This window comes from Rhamphochromis longiceps, linkage group LG18, assembly GCF_057381845.1.
Source record: "Rhamphochromis longiceps isolate RC_006_pf linkage group LG18, R_longiceps_female_GT1.1, whole genome shotgun sequence".
Lineage (NCBI taxonomy): Eukaryota > Metazoa > Chordata > Actinopteri > Cichliformes > Cichlidae > Rhamphochromis > Rhamphochromis longiceps.
Window position 1 is genome coordinate 35138598 of NC_140574.1, and position 21332 is coordinate 35159929.

A 21332-nucleotide genomic window follows, 5' to 3' on the forward strand; every position below is an offset into this window, starting at 1 on the left:
CCAACTGCATAAATATTTCATGAAATATCTCACTGCTCTGTAGATGGTCAGCCAGCTCCTCCCTCTTCATTCTCCTCAGGAAGTCCACTGTGAGCTTCACAAATGCCTCTCTGCTGCTCCTCAGCTCATCATCCTCCCTTTGACTCTCTAAGCATTCTGGGTAATCTGGACTCAGAACCTTCTGCATATTCTTCAGCTCGTTCTTCACAAAAGTGATGATGTTTTCCTCCAGCAGCTGGAATAGAATACTTTATGAATGACCGCACGACCTGGACAAGTTGAAGGGTGAATAAAAACAGAAGACAGTAAAGAAGAGCTTATGAAAAGCTAGATGTCTGGGAATCAATTTAACTATAATAATTACACACAATCCCCAATGAAATTTAAAGTCCCAGCTTCTAAAACAATTGAGACATATTTCTCTACCAGAGCTACACTGTCTGACATGGTTAAAGGTAAAATCAGGATATTTTGAGAATATTTTCCACATATTTAGCTCTCTGTCTTAAAGCTAAGAGTTATCACTTCAAACGCCTCTGCACAAAGACTGATTCTGCTGTTCAAAATATGTATGACATACACATGCACAAGTATAAAGATGTTCTATCTGCTCTGAAATCTGGATATTATGCGACACTAATTATGTCACATTACATAATACACATATATTATGTACACTCACATACACTCACATAAGACACAGACCTTCACAATAAAACAGGAAACAAGAAACAACTACACCAAAACACAGACTGAACACCAGTGATGGGAATAACAGCTTTACAAGTAACGGCTTTACAAGTAACGGCATTACTAACGGCGTTACTTTTTTCAGTAACGAGTAATCTAGCTAATTACCATTCCTATCATTACAACGCCATTACAGTTACTAACAAGAAACTGCGGTTCGTTACTATTTTTCAACACACACACACGGTTGAAGCTGTCTTCAGCTTACTGTGAGGTAGGGGGGCAAAACAATTGCACAAGTGTTTCTGATTGGCTGAGTAAAAGTAAGGTAGTAAACCAGTCAGAGATAGACTTGGGCAGATGTTCACATACAAACAGATAGCACAGTAACAAAAGTCATGGAGAGCCCGGATAATTCGAAGGTAGCATTTTTTAAGTAGAGGAACAGACATTATTTTTCACTCAAAGAGATAAAAGGCAAGAATCTGTATGTGAAATGTAACCTATGCCCTGGAACAAAGTGCTTTTCAACATCAGTTACAAGCAATTCGAATCTTACGAAGCACCTCTCAACGTCACATGCTTCAACAAAACTGGTCGCCAAGAACGACGGTGTTGATGCTAGCAAGCGCAGCTCAAACCCAGGTGAGGCTAACATGAGCTCAGCGAGCGATGGAGATGTAGCGACGCAATCGCTTTATGCGATATATTTTTAAAGATGCACATGATATATAATGTGGTGTGTGTTTCTATGTATATAGATAGGTTGTATAATATATTCTTTACATTCTTTACTTTCAGGCAATCAAAACAAGATTTTCAGAGGTGTTGGAAAGTGAAGATGCTCTCTTGGCTGCTTTGACTCTGTCCAAGTTCAAACTACGTTGGCTGCGGACACAGGAAAGGAAGGACAAGGCCAAGGCAAGTCTGCTGCAGTGAGCAGGTACCAGCACACCAACATGCCAACTTAGCACAGACTCAGCCACAGAGGATGACTTTTTTTCCTTTGAAGATGAGGACGACACCTCTGCTACTGCAGAAAGTCAAGTCATAGATTTTTTTCAAATCAGGATCACATGGAATGGACTCTCTGAATAGATATGCACTGATAAAGAACATATCACTCAGATACAATGCAGCCACGCCATCCAGTGCCCCAGTAGAAAGACTGTTTAGCCTGGGAAAGCTCGTCTTCTCTCCAAAGAGGAACAGACTTTCTGATGAGAAATTTGAGAAGCTCCTCGTTTTGAGATACAACCACTGGTTTAATGGCTAGGATGAATGGATGTAAGGGGTTTGTGGATGTGGCAAAAAAGAAATCTTCATGTTTTAAAAAAGCAGAGGACATTAAAACAGGACTCTCTAATATACCTCTACTGCAAGAACAGCACGTTTGACTTCAAATAGATTGTAAATGGCCATGTAGTTGACACTTTGTATTACCTGTTTACATTTTATACCTTTTTATACCTTTTTATACCTATAAAAATGTTTTAGTTTTATTATACAGTGTATTTTTTCAGTGTTAAATTGAAATCACCTCAACTATTTACTTTTGCATGGAGAAAATACTTGTTTAGCCAGAGTTCTCAAACGATGTTACAGTTTGGCTCATTTAATTTGCACTACATTGCTTAAAAAGCACCATTTAATTTAATACTTATTTGATAGCCAGTTGCAACCTGTTTATGTGCAATAAATATCAAAGGTTCCGACACATCTGTTGTGTTTTATTGAATTATTTATGACAAATTTAAAAAATACTTCTCTCTACAATTATAAAATATTATCTGATTGGTGTTTTGTCGTATTATCACAATAACATTTGAATAGTTTGTATACATATATATTAATGTTTACTGTTAGTTCCTTCTGTAAGGTGCCTATTTACTTCAATTATATCAAAGTCAAAGTCAACTTTATTTGTCAATTCTGCCACATGTACAGGACATACGGAGAATAGAAATAGAAATAGAAATATATTGAGTTTTATAACAGAGAGTTGCATATATGTTTTAGTATGTTCAAGTATGCTTAGTAATTTATTTTTTATTATTTTAGTAACTTTGATTAATTCAATTCAATTCAATTATATTTATATAGTGCCAAATCACAAGGAAAGTCGCCTCAAGGCGCTTCATAGATACAGAGAAAAACCCAACAATCATATGACCCCCTATGAGAAAGCACTTTGGCAACAGTGGGAAGGAAAAACTCCCTTTTAACAGGAAGTTTAAGGGAGTTTAAACTCTCCTACAACTGGATCCAAGTTGTTTTACATATTTAAACATTTTTTTAAAGTAACGCAATAGTTACTTTTCCTAGTAATTAATTAATTTTATAACATTGTAACTCAGTTACTGACTCAGTTACTTTTTTGAAGAAGTACCTAGCAACTGTAACTAATTACTTTTTCAAAGTAACTTGCCCAACACTGCTGGACACTGAACTAAACCTACAGGAAACACGAGGGCACCAGAACTAAACCTAAGAACTAAACCCTTAACCAGAGTAAACTGAAACATAGAATTCTAATGATAATCAACAAGGCACAAGAATCAGAAGACAATACAAAATACAAAATCAAACCAAAGCATCCATCCATCCATCTTCATCCGCTTTATCCGAGACCGGGTCGCAGGGGCAGCAGCCTAAGCAAAGAGGCCCAGACCTCCCTCTCCCCAGCCACCTCCTCCAGCTTATCCGGGGGAACACCAAGGCGTTCCCAGGCCAGCCGAGAGATATAATCTCTCCAGCGTGTCCTGGGTCTGCCCCGGGGCCTCCTCCCGGTGGGACATGCCTGGAACACCTCACCCAGGAGGCGCCCAGGGGGCATCCTTATCAGATGCCCGAACCACCTCAGCTGGCTCCTTTTGATGTGGAGCAGCAGCTGCTCTACTCTGAGCCCCTCCCGGATGGCCGAACTTCTCACCCTATCTCTAAGGGAGAGGCCAGCCACCCTTCGGAGGAAGCTCATTTCTGCCGCTTGTATCCGCGATCTCGTTCTTTCGGTCACTACCCACAGCTCGTGGCCATAGGTGAGGGTAGGGACGTAGATCGACCGGTAAATTGAGAGCTTCGCTTTTACACTCAGCTCCCTCTTCACCACGACGGACCGGTGCAGCGTCTGCATTACTGCAGCTGCAGCCCCAATCCGTCTATCGATCTCCGGCTCCCTTCTCCCATCACTCGCGAACAACACCCCGAGATACTTGAACTCCTTCACTTGGGGCAGGAACTCATCCCCGACCCGGAGTGGGCACTCCACCCTTTTCCGGCTGAGAACCATGGCCTCAGATTTGGAGGTGCTGATCCTCATTCCCGCTGCTTCACACTCGGCTGCGAACTGTTCCAGTGCGAGCTGGAGGCCCTCACCCGATGAAGCCAACAGAACCACATCATCCGCAAAAATCAGAGATGAGATTCTGAGGCCACCAAAGCGAAAGCCCTCCGCCACTTGGCTGCACCTAGAAATCCTGTCCATAAAAATTATGAACAGAACCGGAGACAAAGGGCAGCCCTGGCGGAGCCCATCACCCACCGGGAACGGGTCCGACTTATTGCTGGCAATGCGAACCAAGCTCTTACAACGGTTGTATAGGAATCGAATGGCCCGTAGCAATGGGCCAGACACCCCATACTCCCACAACACCTCCCAAAGGACACCCCGAGGGACACGGTCGAATGCCTTCTCCAAGTCCACAAAACACATGTAGACTGGTTGGGCAAACTCCCATACACCCTCAAGTATCCTGGAGAGGATAAAGAGCTGGTCCAGTGTTCCGCGACCAGGACGAAAACCGCATTGTTCCTCCTGTATCCGAGGTTCGACTAGCGGACCACCTCTCCTTTCCAGCACCCTGGCATAGACTTTCCCAGGGAGGCTGAGGAGTGTGATCCCCCTGTAGTTGGAGCAGACCCTCCGGTCCCCCTTCTTAAAGATGGGGACCACCACCCCGGTCTGCCAGTCCACAGGTACTGCCCCTGATCTCCACGCAACATTGCAGAGGCGTGTCAACCAGGACAGCCCTACAACGTCCAGAGCCTTCAGGAACTCAGGGCGGACCTCATCAACACCAGGGAAATTGGCGGGTCATTCCCCTCATCCCCAGACTCTGCTTCCTCCTCGGAAGACGTGTCAGTGGGATTAAGGAGGTCCTCGAAGTATTCCTTCCACCGCCTGACAATTTTCTCAGGCGACGTCAGCAGCGCTCCGCCAGCACAGTGCAGGTAGAGCACCGCTTTCCCCTCCTGAGACGCCTGATGGTTTGCCAGAATCTCTTCGAGGCAGTCCGAAAGTCTTTTTCCATGGCCTCTCCGAACTCCTCCCACACCCGAGTTTTTGCTTCAGCCACTGCCCGAGCCGCATTCCGCTTGGCCTGTCGATACCTGTCGGCTGCCTCCAGAGTCCCACAGGCTAACCAAGCCCGATAGGACTCCTTCTTCAGCCTGGTGGCTCCCTTCACCTCTGGTGTCCACCATTTGGTTCGGGAATTACCACCACGGCAGGCACCAACCACCTTGCGGTCGCAGTTCAATGCAGCAGCTTCAGCAATGGAGACGCTGAACATGGTCCATTCAGACTCAATGTCCCCAGTCTCCCTCGGAATGCTGTTGAAGCTCTGCCGGAGGTGTGCGTTGAAGATCTCGCGGACTGGGGCCTCTGCTAGACGTTCCCAGCACACCCTCACTACGCGTTTAGGTGCACCAGGTCTTTCCAGCGTCCTCCCCCGCCACCTGATCTAACTCACCACCAGGTGGTGATCAGTTGACAGCTCAGCCGCTCTCTTTACCCGAGTGTCCAGAACATATGGTCGCAGGTCTGGTGATACGATTACAAAATCGATCATCGACCTGCGACCTAGAGCGTCCTGGTGCCACGTGCACTTATGGACACTCTTATGTTCGAACAGGGTGTTCGTTATGGCCAAAATGTGATTAGCACAGAAGTCCAATAACAAAGCACCGCTCGGGTTCAGATCAGGGAGGCCGTTCCTCCCAATCATGCCCCTCCAGGTCTTGCTGTTGTTACCCACGTGAGCATTGAAGTCTCCCAGCAGGACAACAGAGTCTCCAGGTGGAGCACCTTCCAGCACCCCCCCCCCCCCCCCCCCCCCCCAGGGACTCTAAGAAGGCTGGGTACTCTGAACTGCCACTCGGCGCATAAGCGCAGATGACAGTCAGGACCCGTTCCCCGACCCTAAGGCGCAGGGAACAAACCCTCTCGTCCACCGGGAAAAACCCCAACGTACCGGCAGCAAGCCAAGGGGATATTAGAATACCCACCCCAGCCCGCCGCCTCTCACCAGGGGCAACTCCAGACTGAGACAGAGTCCAGCCCCTCTCCAGGAGACTGGTTCCAGAGCCCAAGCCATGCGTAGAGGTGAGCCCGACTATATCTAGCCGGTACCTCTCAACCTCACGCACTAACTCAGGCTCCTTCCCCACCAGGCTCCTCCTTGAATCGCTACCTTATCATGGTGGAGGGGTTTGTGTGTCCCAGGGATCCCAGGGGCTATGTTGTCTGGGGGCTTTTGCCCCCTGGTAGGGTCTCCCATGGCAAATTGGTCTTGGGTGAGGGACCAGACAAAGAGCGATTCAGAAGACCCTCATGAAAAGAATATCGAGGGAACAGTTTACCCTGCCCGGGATACGGTTACCGGGGCTCCGCCCTGGAGCCAGGCCCGGGGAGGGTGCCCGAGGGCGAGCATCTGGTGGCCGGGCCTTAATCCATGGGGCCCGGCCGGGCACAGCCCGAAGAGGAGACATGGAGAGCTCGTCCATTCTGCTTGGTCTTGTTCCCATACAAGGTACAGATGTTTCCCGTTAGGATGCTCTCGATGGTGCAGGACTAAAAGTTCTTAAGCAACCTCGGCGGCTGATGGAAGTCTCTAAGTGTTTTGAGGAAGAAGAGAGGTTGACAGGCTTTCTTGACCAGGGTGATGATGTGACATGACCATGACAGGTCATGAGTGATGTGGACACCCAGGTACCGTAAGCTGTCCACTCTCTCCTCTGGTGTGCAACTGATGATCAGGGGCTCTTAATTCCTCGCCTGCTTTGTACTGAAGTCCACAATCAGCTTCTTTGTCTTGGTGACGTTTAGGAGGAGGTTGTTCTCCTGGTACCAGTTTTCCAGGTCCCTAATCTCCTCCAGGTGGGCCTTCTCGATACTGTCAGAGTTTAGGCCCACCACAACGGTGTCGTCAGAAAATTTGACAATGGACGTTGTGTCTGATGTTGCTACGCAGTCATAAGTGTAAAACACTTGGCATCCCCTGGATAAAGGCAGTGATATGTAAGGCGGTCAATAATTTTGTCCTTTTCATTCACACACTGGTGATGGCAAGCAACATTGTAGCCACAGCTGCCCTGGGGAGCACTGACAGAGGCGAGGCTGCCAGACACTGGCGCCACCGGGCCCTCTGACCACCACCAGCAGAGAGACCATGTGGGGTTATCCATATTGTTGTTGAGGACTTTAATGAGGCATGTTTAATAAGCCAAATTCCATCAATATGTTAACTGTCCTATCAGAGTGACAGGACACTGGACCATGTGTACAGTAACATCAAGCATCCCTGCAGAGCGACCCCCCACCCCCCGCCCCACATGGGACAATCTGACTACCTCTCTCTGCTCCTCAGTGCTCTTCATCCCTGCCTTCAGCACCCTACAAGCTCCCATATACTTAAAACATGGATAGCTGATGCTCTCCTCCAACTACAGAACTGTTTTGATATGACAGACTGCTCCATCTTTGAAGAGCAGGACCTAGAGATCTTCACTCAGTCTGTCTTTTTCTACATTAAGTGCTCTGTAGAGAATGTGATGGTAACCAAAACCATCAGGGTTGTTCCTAACACAAAAACCTTTGGTGATTAGGTAAATACAGGCTCTGATCAAAAATAGTAACTCAGCCTTCAGGCTGAGGGACAGTTTCCTGTACAGCACTGCTAGAACCAATCTGAGAAGGGGCTTCAAGCAGGTCAAGGAGGATATAGGGCTTCCTCACTGATAACAACCCCCACTAGGTGTGCAGAGGCATCCAAGCCCTCACCAACTACAAAGGCCCAAACCTTCCAAACCCCTAACAGCTGCCTCAAATTCACAGAGGAGCTCAACACCTTTATTTGGTTTGAGGCCACCCCTCCCCCTCACCCTGATGCTATCGTTCCCACCTGTCTGAAGGAGTCCACCATCCTTTTCACCCAAAAAAAAAAAAACCCTAAATGACTATAGACCCATAGATCCATAGTTATGAAGTGTTTTAAACAGATTGCAGAGCAAATTGGTCCACCGAGGATGACATCACCATCACCCCGATTGCTGAGCAGGCTAGAGAACAGGGAGAGTTATGTGAGGATACTCTTCGTAGAGTACTGCTCAACATTCAGCACCATAATCCCAAACATTCTTAACACCAAACTGAATCACCTTCAGGTCCCCCCTGTAGCCCCCTGGACTTCAGGACACACAGACAGGTCTACACTGGTACTGTCCCCACACACTGCTCCCTGGTGTGCCTGTAATTTCCCCACGGGATCAATAAAGTATACATTATTATTATTAACACTGCCCACTGGTTGCCCTCTGCTAGCCCTGAAGGCCATCGCCAGATCCCCCAGTGTCCATCCCTTGTGGGTGGTTGTAGCTCAGATGGTAGACCAGGTCACCTACTTACCATAGGGTTGGTGGTTCGATCCCAGTCTGCTCCAGTTCCCTTGGGCAAGATACTAACCACATGTTGCTCTCCGATGCATTCATTGGATGCAAGTGCTTGTGTAAATGGGTGAATGCACAATTTGTGTAAAGCGCTTTGAGTGCTCAGACAGTGAAGAACACTTCACTATACCTTCTATGCCAAAACCCAGGCACCCAGCATGGAAATAATGAAGAATAGATGTAAAAGTAGCTGTTATACATATACAGACCATAAATATAGGGTCCAGGTGTGTTTGATTCTGCTTGGCAGGCTGACCACTGGGAACCTCTGAGCTCTCCTGGTCCACTCTGTGGAGGAATCATGCAGTCAATGGTGCTGGTCAACTTAAGGGAAAATCAATGTTGATTGACATTATATAGCACATTTAAAAAGGATTATAACAAAAAACAGTTATAGTTACAGTTACATAGTACAAATGCAGACTGGGTGGAAGTCTGAACTAATTTGCTTCAAAGGCTAGATTACACAAGGGGGGGGGGGGGGTCATGTATGCATGATCTGGTTTGACAGTGAAATCATCTATTGTGAGCCTTCTGAAAGCTACTTGTGATTGCAAAGTTGCATCAGACGACAATGTAAATTAACTCCTGACAATTATTTAAGTCAAGTCAAGTCAAGAAAGCTTTTATTTGTCACATGCAAGTTGCCCTGCAGCGAAACGGGACCCCCCTCTCGATCTTACATACACAACACAGACATCACATGGGGAGACAGGTCGGAGACCGGAAGTATTATGGAAAAACACTGAAATGTACAATACAATGGGCAAGTTGAGGAGGGGGGGGAAAAAAGACCTCTACTCATGCTGGGCTCCTATGGGAGGACAGCATGAGAACAGAAAACAAAACAAAAAAAACCCTCTGCACAGAGAGCACATAAATGTCCACATCACAACATCATGACGCACGAGACAAGCAACCGGGGTGGGTAAGGGGGGAGAAGTAAGCCGATGCAGACACAGCCACAGCATACGAGGGCGTTTGGAACAAAGAGTCTAAACACAGTTTGTTATCAGGGGAGAAATTGTTTGTTATGTTCAGCTCCAGCCTTGAGACCGCAGCTGATGCCGATATGGTAGCCACATGAAATAATGGTGGTGTTCTTGCTTTAGTGTGAACCACTGCATGTCTTTTTTTTTTTTTTTGCCTGTCCCATTTGGTTCTTTAGCCGTCCGAATTGTTGTCTGAAGACCAACAAGGATGCCCAATGGATTTACTTTGCCAAATGGATCATCACGGCCTTGCCGTATTGGTCCATTTGATTGACCTTTGTTGTTATTATTTATTTCATTTTATTTTATTTTATTTTCAGTTGTTACAGACGGGACAGACATGACTGGGGGATAGGAAAGGGAGAAAGAAAGATGAAGGAAAAGAAAAACAGAAGGGAAGAGGGACAGTGAGAAAGGGCACAAAAAGAGAAAGAAGAAAAAAAAATCTCCTGGATCACCTGTTGAGAGAAAAAGAAGAGAAAACAAGCAAAAAACATACTAAACACAACACCATCGCATTAATCTAGCTAAGTGTAAACAGCAGTAAATACTAAACATTGAATGTTGTTGTGTAACACGCAGGACCGACAGCGCACAATATGCTTTGAAGTAGCAGCTAAGAAAGGTGTAGTTTATGTCTATGAACAGTGAACACCTGTGTGGATCAGCGCGCTTGTATTCAAAAGGTAACGGTCTGCTAGAGGGTGTAGAGAGCCATAGCCCCGTCCCCCAGGGCATGAAGCTGGCATGGAGGAGATCCAGGCTCCAGACATCCAGAGGCCCCAGAGTGTGAGTGCCACCGTCCTGGGAAGAGCTGAGGAGAACCCCAGATGAGGGGTCACCCATTAGCCATGGAGCGGAAGCCAGAGGGGGCTGCACTGGTGTGCACACCGGCTCTGCCGGCAGCCAGCTATGCCAGAGTGAACCGAGCCGCAGGCCCAGAGGCTGGAGGCCCGAGGGCCCCCTACGCCTCGGAAGAGGCCTGACCGAGCAACAGGCGCCAGGCCCCGCCAAGTAGCCACCGGGAGTGAGCTGGTAGATACCTGAGAGCCCAGCCCTGGACACAAAGAACCACCAACGCACCAACCCCTGAGGGCATCAGTCACCGGCAGGGAGTGTGGTGAGGGGAGATAGGCCTCCGTACTTTGGAGGGCCTGGCATTCCCACCCTCATGCACACATATACAAATACTCAGCACTCACCCAACGTAAGGTTAGACTTAAATGGACATGTACACACAATCACACTCCCCAAACATACTCTATACCATACTCTGTACCCTCGCCCCATCGAGGGTACATCTCCTGGGTCTAGGGAAACAGCACCTAGACCCAGGAGATGTTACCCTTTCCCCCGGGGTGGAGGCAAGCAGACCACCCCAGGCTCCCCAGCAGCAGGAAGCCCCCGCATCCCAAATCCCAATCGGCCGGCCAATACCTAGTCCCAGCCCCCCCCCGTCCAGATGGCTAGCAGAGAACAGGGGTGTGTGAAGACCCCAAACCTCCCTCCTCCCACTCATGTGTAGTGTTGCTGCGTGTTGTTCTAAAGTGCATTTAAAACACGGAAGGGCATGGTGCTACTGCCAGAGATTAGCAGGTGTTAGCACGGCCCATACCGGGAACCCTCAATGTCTACATGGATTTAAAATTGAGAGGTGGGCACCGGCTCCAGAGGTGGGGTTGAATACACAGACCATCCTCTGGACGCCGTTAACGTGCCCACCCTCAAGGCCCTATATGTATGTGTTATGAGAGTGTGAGTAATGTCGTTGTCTAAGTTGTGGACTAAAATTGAGGCACAGGTGGCCAGAAGGGGACAGGGGGGAATGCCTCCCCTGCACCCTGGTGACACACCCGCACCCCAAGGCCCTACTTGTGTGGGTGGGTGTGTTGGAGCGGGAAGCTCCAACACACCCACCCAGGGAGGCAGCCGGGGATGGGGAGGAAAAGAAACGAGGGGCAAGATGCCCCTCACTGGGGCCAGCTCCCCCGCTGACCCCAGTAGGCACCCTCGTCCTTCGGCACCCACCAAAGCAAGGGAGCCCAGGCCCATCCAGATCGGGGCCTAGGGCAGCAGCACCGCCAAGCCCCACAGGAACCGGGGCAGCCCACCCGACCCCACCGCAGAGGAAACTGTACCCACCCCAACATTCAATCATCTCCCAGACTACACAACACAATAGACACCCAGGTTAAGTTTATTCTCCACCTCTCCTATGTTTCTCCCCCACCTGCAGAGTGGACTCCTGCAAGGATGGAACAACCTCCATGCCAGTTGAAGAGCCCCCCAGTTAGACCAATGCACCAGAGGCCCCCTGCTCCAGGGCTGAGCCCCCGTGCACCCACCCGCCCACAACCTCGGCGACACACCAACGAGGACCGAAGCCCCCAAGGCCCAGCCAGAGCCCTAGCACGGAGGCGAAGCACCCCCAAACCCCAAGCCCCCACGCCTGCCCTGGATCCACTCAGGGGCAGCCAGGCTACCAGGCCAGTAACCTACGTCCACCAGCAGAGACCCTCCCCCAGTCCTGCTGCACGCAGCCACGATGAGAAAACCCTTTAAGAGCAACTAGAGCCACTAACCAGGTTATGATCACAACCCCCGGGTTAAGCCCTCCAGGGATAACGTCCCTAGGGATTCTCCAGATGCCCTAAGCCAGTCCCAACCATCACATCAACCACAATGGCGAAGGCGGGACCAAACCATGACCCCCCACCCCCGCTAGGTGATGGAGCCAATCAAAGGAGCCCAGAGGGATTGATCTAATATGGTGGCAGAAGCTGTATCGAGGCTAATGTGATCTATTAGATGGTTTCTATATTGGCTAGAATCAAGATTATTTTTATTTTTCCAGTTTGTGAGGACCATTTTCTTGGCTATGCACAGGGCAGTAAAAACCATGTGGATTGTATTAGTTTCTGTAGTGACATCATCCAATTTGCCCAACAAGCACACTAAAGGGGAGGTTGGAATTTTACATTTCAGACACTTTGATAAGTCTTCACATATCCCGCGCCAAAACTTCTGCACTGGTGGACAGAACCAAAGAGGGTGGATGTAACTGTCTGGTGTATTGCCTTGACAGTGTGAGCAGTTGTTGGAAGATGTAAAGCCCATCTGGAACATCCGATGACCTGTATAGTGCACTCTATGTAGTATTTTGTATTGTATTAATTGCAGACTGGGATTTCTAATCAATTTAAATGTTTTTAAGCATATCTGAGACCAGAAGTTTTGGTCTAAGCTGATTGATAAATCTGCTTCCCACTTTGCAATAGGAAGGGATCTATTTTAGAAAGTGTTCTGTATATTTTAGACAATAATTTGGGGAATTTAAGAGTAAGAAAATGTACCGCACTTGGTGGTGTTTGTAATTCAACTTCACTGAGGTTAAATTTCTTTTTTACTATGGATTTAATTTGTTGATATTCTAAAAATCTTTTCTTGTTGATCCCATATTGTATAACTAGTCTGTCAAATGGAATAAATTCTGTTCCTTCTAATATATGTTCTAAGTATTTAATTCCTTTACAACTCCATTCTGTAAAATTAATCATATTTTTGTTTTGTAATATGTCAGGGTTATTCCAGATAGGTGTACGTTTGCATGGGATTAATGAAAACTCCGTTATTTTTAGAAACTTAGAAGGTATTTAGAAGCATGTCAATTTTACAGTCGATCTAATGTCCATCACTGGTTCCTCACCATTCCCACTGGAGAGCCGTGAGCGTCTCCATGATGTTATACACCGAGATATTATCCAGTTTGCTCATAGAGCATGAGTGTTCACGACCGCCGTGAACCTCTCCAAGATGTTGTCAGATGTTGTCAGAGTCTCAGTATTCACAGCAGCCGCAAGATTCTCCAAGATGTTATCCGTGCTGCATCTAATGAGCCCATTTTGAGAAGCCACGGCTCGCTCCATCGTTCCAATCAACATATCGGGCAGCCTTATGGGGATTTGAACAGCTGTTTCCACTTTCTTTATTCTTCAATAAGTCAGGGCCAAGCCAGCGCCGGTCAGCAAGAACCCTGTTATCATGGTTCCGAAAAGGTAGATGTCTTCAATGTCCTCGATCAACAGTCCCGCCAGGCACAGGACCCTCCAGTCCTTCCACCCGTCCATTGTGTATCCGGCACAGAACGTCCCTTCAGTACACACGGGCTCTCCCGAACCCAGGCTTCACGTCGAGAAGAGGGTGTCAGTTGCATTCAGGGACCAGTTGATCAAATCCATAATTCCTCTTTTAGGTTTTAGTAACAGACTGTGAGACTCCTCCAGGGTAAAGGGAGAGAAGTAGACAAGACTAGACAGAGACATGAGAAAGCCAAGCAGGAAATTTAAGGGAAGGGAGAGGGAGAAAGTGCGACTGCCTTCATCAAGAGCTGCTCCACACTGGTAAGGAAACAAAAATATATACACAGAAAGTACAAGAGAGCTACTGTAAGATCGGCTGCATCCAGCATTATGGAACACAACACTATAAGGGTCCTTTAGGTGGATGCACACTGTGCACGAGTAAGGAAATATAATTTATGGATTAAAGTTAGAAACTTCAATTGTGAGTGTTGAACAAATAAAAGAAAAATAGATTCAGCATAAGCTGCATAATGAAAACTTAAACATGGTGTAAGACTTAATTATTTGTATGATTTAGGGGAAATCGTATATGTTTGCTGGACTGGGTAATTTTTCAGATAAATAACAGGATTTTCCTTGGTATGTCTTTGTGTAATTGTATTTTGTTACTTATCATTTGAAAGAAATGGCAATGCGTTGGATGATTTGACTCCTAGAGAACACTTCTTAAAATTAACTTTTATCATTATATAACTGTTCCGATATCAAAAGTTAGTTTAGGGTAGAATGTTTTCTTAGATTTCTTTAATGTCAAATATGTAATTGTAACTCACTGGTGCCACCATAAAATCAGTGTAGTCTGTAATAGGATTGTTGTAAGTAAACAGGAAGTTGGTCAGTGAATCAAGGAAATGGCTTGAGCAGCATGGTGGCCTTAGCTAGTTAAATCCAGCGGCATCCACATACATCCTGTGCCTTTGTTAGCACTGTGGGTATGTACAGACTTGCTGTATTTTTTATATGCATGTATGGATCATTTTCTGTGAAGTAAAGTCAGTTTAATGATAAAAACAATCTCCTACAATTTATGCTAGTAATCGCTTATGGAGTTAGTTAAAGTTAGAGTTAGTTAGTTTTACTCTTGCTGCCATCTTTCTGTCACAAATCATCCCTGACACTTATCCCCATGTTCTCCATTTTAACCTCTCTTGTAAACTGCTCATTACTTTGAATTGTTGATCCCAGGTTTTTAAACTCATTCATCTTTGGTCCTTGCAGTTTTACTGTTACACTTTTCTCCCTCTAATTCATACACATGTATTCATTCAAATTCAATTATATTTACTATATTGGTCAAAAGTTTTAGAACATCCAAATTCTTCCAGTTATTTATTGCCATTCAGGTTGTTCAAGTCCAATGAATAGCTTGAAATTGTGCAAAGGTAAGTGGGGAACCCCCAGAGCTTAAATAAAATCCATAAGGTTACCCCAAACAGAAAAATAATGTACATTTCAGAATTATATAAAAAAAAAAGGCGGCCTTTTTCAGGAAACACAAAATGGGTTAACAATTTAAAACTGTTCTGCAGCAATGGAGGTTGATCAATCCTTGAAAGCTGGTGCTACTAATTCCTACAGGTGTTCCAACTTTTCTGGATTACTTAAAACCCCCTCTGTCTGCATAAAAGCAGTGTTGGAACACACTGTGGTACCATACCCTCGTAAGCATCAGTTGAACAGTATTGTACTAGTGTGTTGCTACAAGAATGGTGAGAAGAAGGAAATTAACAATGATAGAGAGACAGACCATCATAACACTTAAAAATGTAGGTCTTTCCTACAGAGAAATTGCAAAGAAAGTCAAGGTGTCACTAAGTACAGTTCCCTTCACTGTCAAAAGGCACTCTGAAACTTTGGCAAACTCTGACAGGAAGAGGTCTGGCAAACCCAAAGCCAAACCTGCATCATAGAACAAGTTTCTGCTAGTTAACAGCTTGCGTGATAGGTGGCTCACAGGACAACAGCTTTAAGCAGAGCTTACTATTGGTTGTAGTGAGGAAGTCTCAGTTTAGACTGTGAAGACTTCAAGCTGCAGGTTTGACAGGATGAGTTGTAGCAAGACAACAGTGCAACACCACAACTTGACTACTGAAGACTTAGTTAATTGATAATAGGACTTTAACATGATTAGCTATAAAATAAGCGCCTTAGAATCTCTCGGAAATAAAGATGGGCAGAGGCTATCCAATTGATGAAAGAGTGCATAAAAACATTGTGGAACACTTCAAAACCAGTGTTCCTCAATGTCAAACTGCAAATGATTTCCAACTCTCATCTACAGTGCGTAACATTGTCAAAAGATTCAGAGAAACTACAGATGTCTGTGTGTGTAAGGGACAACGCCAAAGACTTTTATTGGATGCATCAGGACTTCAGACGACACTGCACCACTCAGGATGATTTTTGTCACTGACATTACTAGATGGACCCAGGAATACTTCCTGAAACCACTGTTGGTTAACACAATCTACCGTGCCATTAAAAATGCCAAATAAAGCTCTATCATTCAAAAAGGAAGCCCTATTTAAACATGGCCGAAAAGCACCATTGTTCCTCTGGGTCAAGACTGATTTGAAATGGACTGTTTCAAAGTGAGAAAGTTCCACAAGTTTCAGACAAGTTCAAATTTGATATTTATGCTGGATATGTAAAGCGCTTTGGGGTCCTTAGGGACTAGTAAAGCGCTATATAAATACAGGCCATTTTACCATTTAATCACAGACCCCACGTCCTCCAGGCTAAAGAGGAGGGAGACGTTCCAGCGTGTTATCAGTGTACAGTTCAAAAGCTACCATCTTTGATGATATGAGGGTGCATAAGTGCATACAATATGGGCAGCTTGCATGTTTTGAAATTAACTATTAATGCTGAGAGGTATATAAAGGTTTTAGAGCAGCATATATAATTAGTGAAATAATCAAAATAGACAAAAAGTCATCCCCTCCAGACAACAGGGAAAGCAAAACTGTAGTTGTTACAACAGTATGGCTTTGTCGGAAAACAGTCCAGTTGCTGAATATGCCTATCTGCAGTCCATCTTTCACCTATAGAGAACATTTCGTGCTTCATTAAACAACAAGTCAAGAATAGCCCATTTTCCATTAGTACCTACTTTGATTGACTTGGCACGGTTCACCGCGTTTTTCAGGGTTTTCCTTTAGGTCATAGTACCTTGTACCACATACTTTTTTAGTACCTACTGGGTCAGGTTTCCAAGCGATCCAAGTGGGTGCTACAATGTGACATCATCAGAATGCATGGCACCGATTGGGTGGTCAGTGGCAACACTGTTCACGAAAATCAAAACGGCCATTTTAAAACCCCAGAAATGTGATGCCTAAAACAGAAACCCTCAGTACACCACCTGCCTGAGAACATTTCGAAACAATTTTCACACCTGCTGAGGAATAAACTCTGGTTACTGTTACTATTCTTAGGATTAACCATGGTTAAATGTATTCCAGGTCCCAGAGCAGGAAATATCAAAAGTCTTAAACTGGATAAAAATAAATTTGGTAAAACTGCAATTCTGAGGTCAATTTCCCAGTTCTGACAGGTTCTCCTTAAACTGCTTGCTGTTTAAGTGGGGTCCAGAAAAGTTGGCTATATAAAGTTGAGACCAGGAAACAGAATTTACAGTTATAAATGCCTCTCTGCAGCTTCTCTCCTCCTGTCATTTCCCCAAAACCTCATCCTCACAGAGTGCGTGCCTGCTCCCAGACCATCAACAAACAAACCAAGTCAACAAAAAACAAATTAAGCATTTTAAAAAAGTAATAAAGACGGAACAATATACATCCTCAACTGAGTAAAATAGTTAAATGTGGATTATTAAGTCTCTAATGTTTAACCCTTTAAGACCTACCATAGAACCAAGTCCGCCAGAGCTTATATTATATTTTTACATGCTGTAGTGCCATTTTTGGGAGCATTTCAAGTTGCTATACATTAATACAACCATTATAGCCTAAATTTTAATAATATGTATGCATTAAGTGCATAGTAATTACATAAATTGCAAAAAAAGTGCAATAAACTACAAAAAAATTGAAAATCGTTTTGGTTTTTTAACATATATTTCTAGTTAGAGAAACTTAAGAGGCTTATCCCTCAAATCTGTAAATACAAAAAAGTTGCACAAAACAGTTTCCCACCACAGGAAATTTATTTTGAGTGTCTTCATAGTTTTATTTTTGAAATACACCAATTTCTATACACTGCAGGAAAAACGAAAATAAATATTATAGTGCTAATTTGCAAAAAAGCAGCATATGCATCAAAATAAACTATTTCCAGCAGTGCAATATGAGTCCTAAGCATCCCAGAAACGACACAGAAAGTCATAAAGTCAAACATAACTTTTAAAAACACCAGTATAAGCTCATGAGGCCTTGATGGTAAAAAACTACATTTCCGTGAAAATGACGTCACTTCCGGTTTCGGGCAGGTCATGGCGGACATGCGATAGTTCGTGCTGATGGACTAGGAAGTGTTACAAACAGCTGATCAGATTGGCAAAGCCTGTTTCTGGAATATTATGTTTTTGTTGCTGCAAGTGCTTTTTATGCAGTTTTTGCAAAGCTATATGTGGAAGGAAACTGTGACCTAGGACAAGCTGATGGCATAAGATGTAAGTACAACTCCTCCGGTTTCATATGCAAAAAAAATTATTGCGCTAGCTCACGTGGTTGCAGTGCTACCAGGATTTAAAAATAGTTACGCAAAACGGAGCGTGCCCGCTCTGACCGGTTTTAAAGGGTTAATAATCCTTTGATTCCCTGTTAGTATATGATTGAATAATTGATGTAGAGGAATTTCTTTTATTTATGTATTGATCACATTGTTTATTAGTAATGCTTTTAGGTCACTGTTTTAGCATGTCTGCCTCATACCCTATTCAAGCAGTTAAACAGATGGTGGGGGTCTGATAAAGAAATGGGGACATTCACACAGGAAGCCTGGCACCACAGGTAGTGGAGCCTTTAGCCTTTTCTCCACTTTAAGAGGTAGCAAGGGAGTGTGAAACTTTCTTTGGGGAAACGACCAAAGGTGTGAAATAGCTGTGTACTGCCTTTTGTTCCTGTAGGAGATATTTAAAACCAGGGGCATGCTGGGCTCAGAGGGAGACTCTGCCGGTGTTCCAGATCTACTGGCGTTTAGATCAACTGGCGTTGGTCGAACAGATGTGTGGCAGTCTTGCGTTTCAGGAGCTGCTACCGACAAACCAGCAAAAAAAAAAAACGCCAAATGTGTCATCTGTGACACTTGTGAGGTTATCTCAAACACACTCCGTCAGTCTTGATGCCGTTGAACAACAAAATGTTTAAAAATGTTGCGAGTTTACCTGATGATATCCTCATGCGCAACGCGATCGCGAAAACAGCAAACAATTAACACCACGCTGATGTTGTCAACAGGACAGCAAGAGTAAACGATTGGGAGACTCTTGTCATCGTTATCGTTCCCCTCGCACGTTTTATTTCTATGGTTTCAGCGTTTTTGCTCCACAACTAAAGTGTGCAGTTTACTTTGTGTGCAATAACATGGACTCGAGTCAACCAGCGCCACCTCTGGCCAGGGCTGGACTGGGACAAAAAATCGGCCCGGGCATTTTGACTAGAGACCGGCCCACCAAAAATGTGACGTCATTCAGGGGTAAAACCGCAAAGGATTCTGGGAACTTGTGGCAAGAGGTACTAGCGCATGCACGCTTTCAATTGAACTCAGTTACACAGTGATAAAAAGAAACACAAAAAATGGCAAGAAGCTGTTGTATTATTAACTGCAATATTAACTGTTGTGCCAAAAAGTGATTGTCTGCCAAAAACTGATTTCCGGTATTTGCCAAAAACTGATTGCTCGTATTTAAATTGCTATAAGTAACTTGTTGGGCTATAATATGTGAAACATATGTCAAATGCATCCCTCATGGATGACATAAAGTCATCTCTCCATCTCCATCTCTTTTATTTCTCTCTCTTGCTCCATCTCTCTCTGCTGCTCTTCTGTCTCCTCTGTCACAGACTTCTCCACTTTCGATGATAAATCAGCCTGGTGCAACATGTAAGGATTGGCACAATTTGTTAAGATTTTGAGGAGTTTGAGAAACTAACCTTAAGCATAAAATAAAATTTACTATCAATAACTTCATAGCACCCGCCCAGCAGTATATAAACTCCGTCATGCTAGCTAGTACGCAGTACCAGTTATTCTAAGCGACTGTAAAAAGTCAGCACAACGAAAACAAACTCCACCTAAACTTGGTTTATATCTGACACAGATAGACAGCAGGTCATAACTTCTTACCTGAAGTTCAGTTCCTCTGCCACTATGACCAGCGGCCGCCTTGGGTCTCTCCTCCTCTTGCCTCCCCTTTCCCTTATCCACCTGCTGGCCAGTCCAGCTATGCCTCTGGCCAAGTGCCACAGCCTACAGCCAGATCAACTTGTGACACACATCTGCACCACGTTTGAATTCGTTTCATGCACAATACATTTGTACCTTTCAATTGGGCCTGACAAAACTGAAAATTTTGATTATTGCACCAAACAGTGCAATGTCCAATATTAAACAGCAACTCGGTAATCTAGGAATCTATGAGCGAACAGGAAAGGGAAATTGATTTTGAAATGAGGAGTGGAATCGCGATTTTAAAAAAGATCTGAAAATCAATTTATTAAATTGGAATTCGAAAATGGTTTTTGTAATGAGGTTTGTGACAGCACTGAGCAGCTCCTTCAGTGGGAGACTGCGGCAACCATGGTGTGGGATGGAGAGATTTCGCAGGTCTTTCCTCCCTACTGCTGTCAGACTCCACAACAAAGACTTCTGCAGCTGATCAAACCCACACATGTGCAATAAGACTGCTATATGTGCAATTCTTTTTCTGACAAAGTTGTACTTTTGTATTTTCTTACTCAGTTGTATATAGCATTTGTATTCTATTTTATTCTATTGTATATAGTATTTTATTTTATTGCATTCCAGTGTTTTCTAATTTCTGCTACATAACTTTACACTTTTGCTGTAACGAAACAAATTTCCCACCTGTGGGACTAATAAAGGTCATCTTATCTTATCTCATCTTATCTTAAAAAAAGAAACATTTTGAAAATCACTTTTTTAATGTGGAATTCAAAAATGAATTTACAAATGCAGAATATATTCTACAATTCATTATTTAAGCACAGAATTCTTTATTTCGATGCACGTGACTCTTGTTATCTTCCATACTCTGGCAACAGGCATTTGTAATCGAACGTCAAAAAACTGGTGGTGGATGAGGTGCGTCTAGAGGAGGAAACAGCCAGACATGCCAGAGCCGTAGCGCTGGCCAAGAAGGGTCACTGGATGAATTGGAAGAATGTTGAAAAGAGGAAACACATGGATTGAAATCTGGGGAATGGAGTATAATAGGCTAAGTCATCCGAGCGACATATGACGTGCTGCCTTCCCCAATAAATCTGCAGCTGTGGTTTGGAAAGGACCCATCTTGCCCCCTGTGTACAGTCCCAGCAACATTCAAACAGATCTTGGTTGGTTGTAGGCAGTGTTGGGTAAGTTACTTTAAAATAGTAACTTAGTTACATTACTAGTTACTTCTATCAAAAGTAACTCAGTTACTTCAAGTTACTCGTTACTTTCAGAGCAATTAGTTACTAGGGAAAGTAACTTTGGTTTTACTCAGAATTCTCTTGTTAATGTGTTGCTTCCATAACTGGATACCCAGCAAGATTGCCAGTCTTTTAGCTTGCTTACTTGCCACAAGTGCACTGCCCTTCAG

At 44.7% G+C, this 21332-nt stretch overlaps 1 protein-coding gene across 3 annotated transcripts in view; it reads right to left on the reverse strand.

The window, feature by feature from the left end:
• LOC146648749 (stonustoxin subunit beta-like) overlaps positions 1 to 21332 on the reverse strand; it is a 48116-nt gene that overhangs the window by 13660 nt on the left and 13124 nt on the right. For 2 of the 3 annotated variants that reach the window (XR_014908638.1, XM_085390311.1), the window contains exons 4-5: positions 8625 to 8703; positions 34 to 235 (exon numbers count right to left, since the gene is read on the reverse strand). Coding sequence is in view for 2 of the 3 variants with exons in the window: in XM_085390311.1 (XP_085246437.1) it covers positions 34 to 235; positions 8625 to 8703 (281 nt within the window). In the remaining variant the exon portion in view is untranslated. Of the gene's footprint in view, positions 1 to 33; positions 270 to 8624; positions 8704 to 21332 lie in introns of all 3 variants that reach the window. The other variant, XM_085390312.1, reaches the window with a different exon arrangement.